We start from the raw sequence: 10,139 nt of genomic DNA, 5'->3' as shown, positions 1-10,139 counted from the left end.
ATCTTGAGTTTCTTCAAAGAATATTGCCGACAGAAGACTTGAAAGAGTGTTGGGTACAAAAACCCTAGATCTACAATTGAAGGCACAAGATGCACTCTTTTCTCTCTAAAAACCACTCTTAGGGTTAGCTTATAATGTCCTTTAAATACTAGAAAAAAAGGGATTGCGATTTGGGCTTCAAACAGACAAGTTATGAGCTTTTTACGTTTGTTGATTTTTGCTGATCTGCGACTTTCGATCAATCAAAAATTCTCCTGATCGATTGAACCAGTTTGATTTTGACTTTCTGAACCAACAACTTGTATGTTTTTTGAATTTTTACTTGCAGCACTTTGAATATTGTCTAATATGACTTCATAGACTCTAAGATCTACATCTAGACAAGTTTGTGTTCACAGTTTGCCAATTATTCTAAACTTTTAGATCCTAACACATTCAATGTTAAATCCTCATTTTTCGTTATAACTATTGTTTTACATTAAAATATAAAATAAAATAAAAAGTTACTCTTGCACATTTTTTTGTATACATGAGCATTTTATAAACTCCATCTTCACACTTATTAAGTGATGTATATGCTAAAGGTATTGGATGATAAGCACAATTGTATTTGTATCAATAAGTCTAATAATATAAAATAAAATAAATCACAACCTTCTTCACTACTAGCCTTTTCACATACACTTTGTGCATGTGATAAGGCTTTTTTTTTTTTTTTTTTTTTTTTGGGTTTAGTGTCTTAATTCTTCACTAATGAAAAAAAAAAAAATTTAATGAACAACAAAATACAATTTATAAACATACCTTCTTTCTCAAAAAAAAAAAAAAATATAACATACCTATTTTTAAAACACTTATAGGAGAATAGACTTATAGAAAAAGTCAAGAACTGTAAAGTTTTAGACTCCTCCACCAAACAGCAAAATGGTGTCACCAACTACAAAAATATCCTATATTCTTCCCGTGGAATTTGGGCTTGAAATGATCATATTTTTTTGGTGCAATAAAGTGGGAAAAGTGAGAAAAACTGAAGTGTGGCAATTGGCAACTAATCATGGATTCATGATTTTTTTTTTCTTGATGGAATCATGGAATCATGATTATGTGGGATGGTAGTTTTTTTTTTTTTTGAATGCTTGAACAAATGCTACTAATTCAAATAGTCATCTCTTAGAAGTTGTGATGTGATAGTTGGGAATTGACTTGTCCTCCAAAAAAAGAAGAAGATATGTGATAGTGCCTAAATTGAAGGAATGTATATATGAAGTCATAGTAATGGTTTTTGTAAAGACCCGATTTGGAAAAGTTAGCCCAGAACATGGACAGACTTTGGCCCAAGAGACCCAAAACAATGAATTTGTAGAGATATGGGTCAAAACACTGGGCTTTAGTTAATCAGACAACGACATGGATAGGCTTCATGACAAAAAAATAAAAATGAACTCTTATTGAATGAAGAAGGAACATCCTCGGCTTGGTCCGAGGACAATAGTTCTAATGTAATGTTCTTAGAAAGTGTTACAAGTTTGATTGTGGATTGCTACAGTGTTTTTTCTTTCTTATTTTCGATCCCCCTCTCTTGTTCTTTCTCCTCTTCTTTTATACTATCTTCTCCCTTCACCTCAACCGTCCACCTGTATGCTAGATGGTTAGGATTGATACTTGTCCCATCAGTCCTTCTCATAGGTCTTCAAGCAGTAGCTGTAAGGCTGAAATACACTGTTCAGGCATCACTTCCACATTAATGCGGCCAGGGGATTAACTGCAATGCATTTAATGCGGAGGCAGCAGCTTTCTCCCCAGATATTTTGGGGTTCATCCTTATCTTATATCCCTACCATGCTTGTCCACTCCAAACGAATTTCAGGGATTGCCATCTTTGCTGTCAATCCATTTCCCAAGACCTCGGCCGAGGAAGTTTTCGTCCTCGGCAAACTTTCCGGAGCCTTTAGGACTAAACTCCACCATTTATTCATCAATGTAATTTCCGCTGATGAAGACATCTCATCCTCGAGCGGATCTTTGTCCTCGGCTTAGGCTATAGGCCCAACATATGAATAGATAATGCACTTCTGGGCCCAAGGACCCTACAATAGCCCCTCAAGATTCTCCTTTCTGTCTCCTCGGGAAAAAAAGGAGGATTTCTATGTCTCCAAATTAGCTCCATGCCCATTTCATTCCTCCTCTGCTTATGAAGACGCCTTTTTGCCTGCCCAAAACGTGCTCCTAACGCTGCAGCATTCGAGGCACGTCCTTAATAAATTATGGCGGCTCTTTGTCCCCAACGTACTACGACGTGATGCAAATCGTAAGGCTGAGAGCTTCGTTGGGAATTGAGCAGGAATTTTCCCCCTCTCTGCTCTCTCATTGGTATAAATACCAATTAAATCAACTTTTTCCCTCACTTTAGCATTCATTTTGTTCTAACACTCATACGTTGAACCTGCACACCCTTTCAACCTTCTTGAGCCCTTACAAATACTAAGGACCCGTTCGAGGACACCTTTACTCTCCCCGTAAGTCTTCTTAAACTTTTGCTCTTTAAGTTTCTACATCCTTCTCTTTCCTTCACGTTCTTTCTTTTTCAATTTCTTTAGTTTTTCCCAGCCTTTTTTGGAAATGGGTAGATTTAAGAATTTAGTAGATTCCGAGGAGGGGATAGAAAGCTTTAGGGCTCGTTATAACATCCCTCTAGGAGTAGGAATTAGATATTGTGATGAAAGTCAATGGCATGAGGATAGGCAGGTCGGGGAGGTAGTGATCCCGATGATGGCATTTATAGAAGGAGGGATGAAAATCCCCATGGGTGGAGTCACTAGAGATTACCTTAGAGCTCATAGGTTGGCCACCACTCAGTGTGCCCCTAATATGTTTAGGATCCTAGGCTCCGTGGATGCCCTCAACGAAAAAATGGGTTTAGTCTAACCCATCATGATGTTAATTAGGTCTATAACCTTCACTGCCTAAAGGGACAGGGATACTACTTGAAATCAAGGTATCCCGAGGTTAGACTCATTCAGTGTCTCCCCGAATCCAACAAGGGGCTGAATAAAGACTTCCTGATCTTGTCAGGAGAGTGGAGTGATGGTCTCCCTTGCCCGACAAGAGAAGGAGAACCAGGTGGGGTACTTAGACTGGGGTATTCATTTACAAGTCCTTCTTTTGATTCACTATATCTTTATTTTTGACAACATTTTATTTCATTGATGAATTTGCAGACAGACGCGTTGCTGAACCGAATTTCAACTTGGTCAACAAGGATAGCCTAGACAAAATCCTTAAAGCCGAGGTATTTGTAAATAAGGACAGCCAATTACGAGCGGCTCACTTGATCCTCGGATACACGCCGATCTCGTCCAACTTTCAAGCTCCGAAGTGCGTTAGAAGGGCCAGAGACCCCCGCTTACATCGAATTAGTGTAGTTGCTCCCTATTTCCTTCTTCTTGACCCAAAAGTAGAAGTCGAAGAAGTTACAACCCCCATTCCTAAAGGTATACCAACAGTAGGGGCCTCTTCACTACAACAAACAACCAGTGTAACCACTTCATCTTACCCCCCCCCCCCAGTATATAAGGAGAAGAAGTGGTAGAGGTAGCTGATTCCGAGGACGAGTTTAAAGTCTTCAACCAAGAATTGTCCTCGGAAGCTTCAAATCTTGATCTCGGCCCTCCGTTCTCACCCTTAATCGACGAGATGGGGATACAACGCAAACCCAAGTCCAACTTGCTTGACTTAATAGAGTCACAACCCGGGAGGGATGTGCCTGGAAAGGCTGCTCAGGCTAAACTTCCCACTCCATCCCAGACTAGGGTCCCCGCTCCTTCACCCACCTTACCCTCTCAAGCAGCAGAGCTAAAAAGGAAAAGAGATGCAAAGGGAAAGAGGGTGATTGGAGCTGAACAAATCCTTCCTCCCCGCGAGGATGAGGTTCAAAGGGCCCCCAAACAAGCTAGGGTGGGGCAAAGGGGAGCCGAGAAGAGAAGTGACCCTCAGATGAGGCCCCCAGCCTGGCTCCCTGCCCCAATGTTGGATGGAGAACCTCTTCTCGCCGATGCCTTTATCCGCGATTTCCAAGGAGGAAAGGGTGGATACATTGTAGACGCGGTGGAGCAGGCTTTGCTCTTGCTCGGGGATATGGCTGAGCTCCGAGGCATAAGGAGACATGAGGTCTTCCTTTGCCTTAAAAGATACCTCGCCATGGTACACTCTTTTCCTTTATCCTTAGTCTACTCTCTTTTACCTTCTTTTATTAATCCTTGTTAACTTTTTTGGCAGGCTGTTCAGGCTTCCTTCCGGGCAGAGGAGATTACCAATTCCTACCATAGGCAGATGAAGGAAGAAGAAGGTAGGCGCAACGCTGTCGTGGAAGCTTTTCAAGTGGTTGATAAAAGCATCCAAGAGCTTAAGAAGAAGCTGCAGGAGGAGGAGAAGGAAAGGAAGTATGTGGTGGCATCTCTGGAGAGCGTAGAAAAGCAAGCTGAAAGTTAGAGGTTGCTACTGCGTACCGCTGAGGACAACTTTACCTCTTCTAAAACTCAAATCACCGCATTAAAAAAGAAACTGGAAGAGGTCTAGAAGGCCAGAGCTATTGTCGAGAAAGCCCAAGAGGAGGCAGAGAAAGCCAGAGATGAAGCTGAGCAACACGGTTATGACGTAGGCGTGGCTGAGACTGAGGACACCTTTAGGGCCGAGGTCCCAGCCGTTTGCAGAACTTACTGCGCCCAGACATGGGAAGAAGCCCTCAACCAGGCTGGGGTTGAGGCCTCTTCCGTGCTCAAGAGGGTAGAAAGTGTCTACTACCCGCCGGCCATACGCCCTGCGAGCTCTTCGGATTCTAAGGCCGACCCAGCGTCCTCGGAAGCAGCTGAAGCCCAAGGAAGTCCAACCAAAGCCCCTCCTACAGTCAACACTTCTTTTGAGGGTGGGGAGCAAGCCGAGGATACTCCAAAAGTTGGAGATGCCAACCAAGTTACAGTCCAGGGTGCTGGTTTAGCTCCAACTATTCCAGGGGATCTTCCCAAAGAAACTTCCCAGAACATGGAGCTGGTATTGTTAACCCTTGTTGTACCTTCAAAAGCAGATCCTAAGGATAGGGCTCAAGTACCCCTACAACAGTAGATACCCAGCCTCCCAAAGATGTTAAAGAAAAACTTGTAATAAAGATGAAAAAATAAATGTATCTCTTCTTTGTTAGTTAATTGCCTTTGTTAAAGACTAAACTTTAATGGAAGTTGCAGATTTTCTTTTTATGATTTTACTTGTTGTGATGGAATATAACTTGAATGACTAATCCATCTAAGTAATAACACGTGCCTTACACAAAAATATGATCAATATTAAAATGACCTGAATCTATTAAGTTAAATACCTCGGCCCAGCATAAATTGTTTTTAAAAAAACTTACTTAAAAATAACCTTAAAGGAGTTGAGTAGTAGACCACTTTCATACAAACATGGGTATACCTGCAAATGCTTTAAGTGATGCTCATGAGCATCTAATTTAGACCATTGTAACTGTACCTAGAGTATGTCACGCTTAGTCACTTAGGTGATGGTCTAATTGCTTTTACTTTCTTAAGGCAAAGGGGTAAATAACCAGACTTAGAGTAATGAACAAAGTTATCAACTTTCCCAAGGCATGTGGTCCGAGGAGCCAGGCATGACCAAGGTTCGGTTTGACACTTAGGTAGATGCCAATGAATATTAATTTTCCCAAAGCAGATGGTCTGAGGAACCAGGCATAACTAAGGTTCTGTTTAATACTTAAGGCAAAGGGATAAATAACCAGACTTAGAGTAATGAACAAAGTTATCAACTTTCCCAAGGCATGTGGTCCGAGGAGCCAGGCATGACCAAGGTTCAGTTTGACACTTAGGTAGATGCCAATGAATATTAATTTTCCCAAAGCAGATGGTCTGAGGAACCAGGCATAACTAAGGTTCTGTTTAATACTTAGAATAATGAATAAAGTTATCAATTTTCCCAAGGCATGTGGTCCGAGGAGCCAGGCATGGCCAATGTTCAATTTGATACTTAAGTAGATGTCAATGAGTATTAATTTTCTCAAAGCAAATGGTCCGAGGAACCAGGCATAGCTAAGGTTTTGTTTAATACTTAGAATAATGAATAAAGTTATCAATTTTCCCAAGGCATGTGGTTCGAGGTGCCAGGCAGGGCCAAGGTTCAGTTTGATACTTAAGTAGATGCCTAGAACACGTGACAAACAATATAGCAAATCCAAAATGAAGCAAAAAGAACCTCCATTAATAATAATATCTCCTTAGATTATATACATTCCAAGGGCGTGGTACGACCCTTTCTTCTAGATCTTCTAGATAATAAGCATCAATCCCGGCCACTGATGTAATGCAATAGGGCCTTTCCCAGTTAGGTCCCAACTTTCTCCATGTTGGGTTCTTGGTTGTCCCTATAACTTTTCTTAGAACCAAATCTCCAGGCATCAGTGGCCTTAGCTTCACGTTAGCATCATATTTTTGTTTGAGCTTGTATTGATAATAAGCTAATTGGACTCTGGCATTCTCTCTCCATTCTTCAATTAAATCTAGGCTTTTTTCCAACATCCCATCGTTGCCGCCTGGGTCGAAAGAACTTGTTCTGAGTGTAGGGAAACCAGTCTCCAAAGGGATGACAGCTTCGGCACCATAAGTCATTGAGAAAGGCTTCTCTCCAGTGGATCTACGAGGTGTAGTCCTGTAGATCCAAAGGACATATGGCAATTCCTCTACCTATTTCCCTTTTGCATCATCTAGCCTTTTTTTAAGTCCACTCACTATAACTTTGTTTACAGCCTCGGTCTGCCCATTTCCTTGTAGATAGGCCAGAGTGGAATACCTATTCTTAATTCCAAGGTCACAACAGTACCTCCTAAAGGCTTTGCTATCAAACTGTAGCCCGTTATCTGAGATGAGAGCTTGAGGAATCCCAAACCGTGTGACGATATTCTTCCAAACAAATTTTTTGGCATCCACGTCCCTGATGTTTGACAGGGGTTCAGTTTCGACCCATTTAGTGAAATAATCTGTGCCGACCAACAAATATCTCTTATTCCCTGCTGCTTTAGGGAAAGGCCCCACAATATCTAAGCCCCATAGAGCAAAAGGCCAAGGGCTGGTCAAGGGATTAAGGACTCCTCCAGGTTGGTGGATGTTTGGTGCAAACCTTTGGCATTGGTCACACTTCTTCACATAGTCTTGAGCTTCCCTTTGCATATTTGGCCACCAGTAGCCTTGCGCGAGGGCCCTGTGAGACAAGGATTTACCTCCCGTGTAGCTTCCATATATTCCTTCGTGCAATTCTTCTAAGAGCAGCTCCACTGCTTCAGGGTGCACCCACAACAAATACGAGCCAGAAAAGGATCTTTTATACAGTTTTTGGTCCTCGAACAGCCAAAACCAAGGTGCTTTTCTTCGCACCATGTCGGCCTTAGACTTATTCTCGAGCAATACATCTTCTTTAAGGAATAGTGCAATAGGTTTCATCCAGCTAGGCCCCATTCTAACCTGATGAACTTGAATCATATTTCTTACCTCTCCGGAGGGTCTATGTAGGTCTTCCACAAGGATTACCCGAGGTAAGCCCTGTGCCGAGGAGGTTGCCAATGTGGCAAGAGAATCTGCATGTGCATTCTTATTCCTAGGAACTTGCGATAAAACAAAAGACTCAAATCCAGATTGCAAGTGTCTAACCTGGCTCAAATACTCCTGCATTCTGGGGTCCCTTGCCTTCAACTCCCCTTGGACTTGGCCTACCACCAGTCTTGAATCAGAGAACATCTCTACTGCCTTTCCACCCATCTTTTGAACCATAGTCATCCCTACTAAAAGAGCCTCGTACTCGGCTTCATTATTTGTAGCCGAGAATCCCAATCTCAAGGACTTCTCGATTGTGATCCTTTCTAGGGATACCAAGACTAGCCCCACTCCAGATCCTCTGTAGTTAGCTGCACCACCAACGTAAACTTTCCATGACAAAGGTTCTTGCAAAGAGATTATGCCAACCGACTTTTCATCCATGTTTTGCTCTTCTAATTTATTTTCTGATGGGGTCTCGGCAAACTCAGCTACCAAATCAGCGAGGACCTGACCTTTGACCGAAGTGCGAGGCATATACTTGATATCAAAAGCCCCTAGGATCGTGCCCCATTTCGCAATTCTCCTTGTGTAATTGGCACTCTGAAGTAGGGATCTGAGCAGGAATTGAGTCAAAACAACAACCATGTGTGATTGGAAGTAGTGGGGGAGCTTACGTGTACCATGCACGACTGCCAAAATAGCCTTTTCAAGTGGTAAGTATCGGACTTCAGATTCATGTAATAACTTGCTTATGTAATAGACCGGTTTCTGCACACCACAGTCGACACGAATCAAAACTAGACTTATTGCATAAGTGGCCACGGCAAGGTAAGCGAAAAGAACTTCATCCGTCTCAGGCCTTAACATAATTGGTGGCCAAGAAAGGTATTCTTTTAACTCCTAGAAAGCCCGAACACATTCATCAGTCCATCCAAACCCTTTCCACTTATTTAACAATTTAAAGAAAGGTCTACACCAGTCAGCTGACCGAGAGATGAACTGGTTCAGGGCAGCGGTCATTCCCGTAAGCTTCTAGACCTCTTCTGGATTCCGAGGTGGCTACAGATTGTTGATTGCCTTAATCTGGTCAAGATTGACTTCAATTCCGCAGTGCGTGACCATGTATCCCAAAAACTTGCCAAACCCAACACCAAAAGAGCATTTGGAAGCGTTAAGTTGTAGTTTGTGCTTCTTCAAGATATCAAAAATATTCCCGAGATCACTAACATGCTTGGACTCTGCCTTACTTTTTATCACCATATCATTGATATAAATCTCAATGGTTTTTCCCAACTGTGGTTCAAACATCCTGGTCATCATCCTTTGATAAGTAGCAACTGCATTCTTCAAACCTAAGGGCATCACTTTATAATGATAGTTTTCCACAGGAGTAACAAAAGCCGTCCTCTCTTAATTGTCCAGGGCTAGAGGTATTTGATGATACCCCTGAATGGCATCCAAAAAGCTCATTCGAGGGTGGCCCACAGTGGCGTCCACTAATTGATCAATCCGAGGCATAGGAAAAGGGTCTTTTGGGCAAGCTTTGTTCAAGTCTGTAAAATCTACGCATACACGCCACTTTCCTGTCTTCTTCTTAACCATTACGGTGTTAGCCAACCATTCAGGGTAAAAAACCTCTTTAATAGCCCCAGCTCGCTTAAGTTTCATCACCTCGTCCTTTACAGCGTCCGAATGCTCTTTGGATGAACGCAAAGGTGGTTGTTTCCTGGGGATGACTGATGGATACGTTTAGGTGATGGCAAATGAAGCTCAGGTCCACTCTCGGAGCCTCATAAGCATCCCAAGCAAACACATCAATGTTATTCTTAAGAAAGATAACCAACTCTTCCTTCTCCCGAGATAGAAGCTGAGCTCCAACCTGAAAGAACTTGTTTGGGTCATCACCAATGGGGAATTTCTCCAAATCCTCACATTTGGCATCCTCGGTAGGCCCCCCCCCCCCTTTGGTGATTCCGGAGACATTGATTGCTATAAACCTTCTTTGACTACGGCCGAGGACTCAGTTACTGGCTGATGCTGAATTGCAGATACGAGACATTGCCTAGCCATAGCTTGGTTCCCTACTAGTTCCTCAACTTTGTCTCCCGACAAATACTTAACCTTCTTATGCAGAGTTGAAGAAACGGCACCCAAGGTGTGAAGCCAGGGTCTGGCAACAATGACCGTGTAGGGAGAGTATGCATCCACCACTATGAAATCCACTTCTACCACTTCTAAACCAGCCTGCACTGGTAATCTAATTTAACCCTTCGAGGCAACAAGTTTTCCATCAAAACCCGCCAGAGGCAAATCATAAGCTTTCAGGTCTTCAAGTTTCAAGTTCAATCCTTTATATAGGTCAGGATACATGACTTCTACACAACTGCCTTGATCCACCATTACCCTCTTCACATCATACCCCCCCTATCCGAAGAGTAACCACTAAAGCGTCACCATGTGGTTGGATAGTCCCGATCTTATCTTCATCCGAGAAACTCAATGAAGGTCGGATCTCTAGCTTGGTTCTCTTCGATTAAGAGTTTAAGT

The 10,139-nt window shown here is 42.5% G+C and overlaps 1 protein-coding gene across 1 annotated transcript; it reads right to left on the bottom strand.

Moving 5' to 3' along the window:
• Nucleotides 1–6,195: 6,195 nt before the first annotated feature.
• On the bottom strand, nucleotides 6,196–8,459 carry LOC126701728 (uncharacterized). Its single transcript, XM_050400070.1, has 4 exons — nucleotides 7,180–8,459; nucleotides 6,853–6,993; nucleotides 6,294–6,711; nucleotides 6,196–6,207 (listed from the first exon to the last, which is right to left on the bottom strand). Exons 1-4 carry the CDS (start codon nucleotides 8,457–8,459, stop codon nucleotides 6,196–6,198), a joined length of 1,851 nt encoding a protein of 616 aa, XP_050256027.1.
• Nucleotides 8,460–10,139: the final 1,680 nt, after the last annotated feature.

Source organism: Quercus robur, chromosome 2 (genome assembly GCF_932294415.1).
Source record: "Quercus robur chromosome 2, dhQueRobu3.1, whole genome shotgun sequence".
Taxonomy (NCBI): domain Eukaryota; kingdom Viridiplantae; phylum Streptophyta; class Magnoliopsida; order Fagales; family Fagaceae; genus Quercus; species Quercus robur.
This window is presented reverse-complemented; position numbering and strand designations above follow the sequence as displayed.

Coding starts and splice junctions, on each gene's coding strand:
- LOC126701728 (XM_050400070.1), bottom strand. CDS start 8,459: ATGTTAAGGCCTGAGACGGATGAAGTTCTTTTCGCTTACCTTGCCGTG. Junction 6,994..7,179: donor AAGTGTGACCAATGCCAAAG/GTTTGCACCAAA, acceptor GTCAAACATCAG/GGACGTGGATGCCAAAAAAT. Junction 6,712..6,852: donor GACCTTGGAATTAAGAATAG/GTATTCCACTCT, acceptor TTGGATCTACAG/GACTACACCTCGTAGATCCA.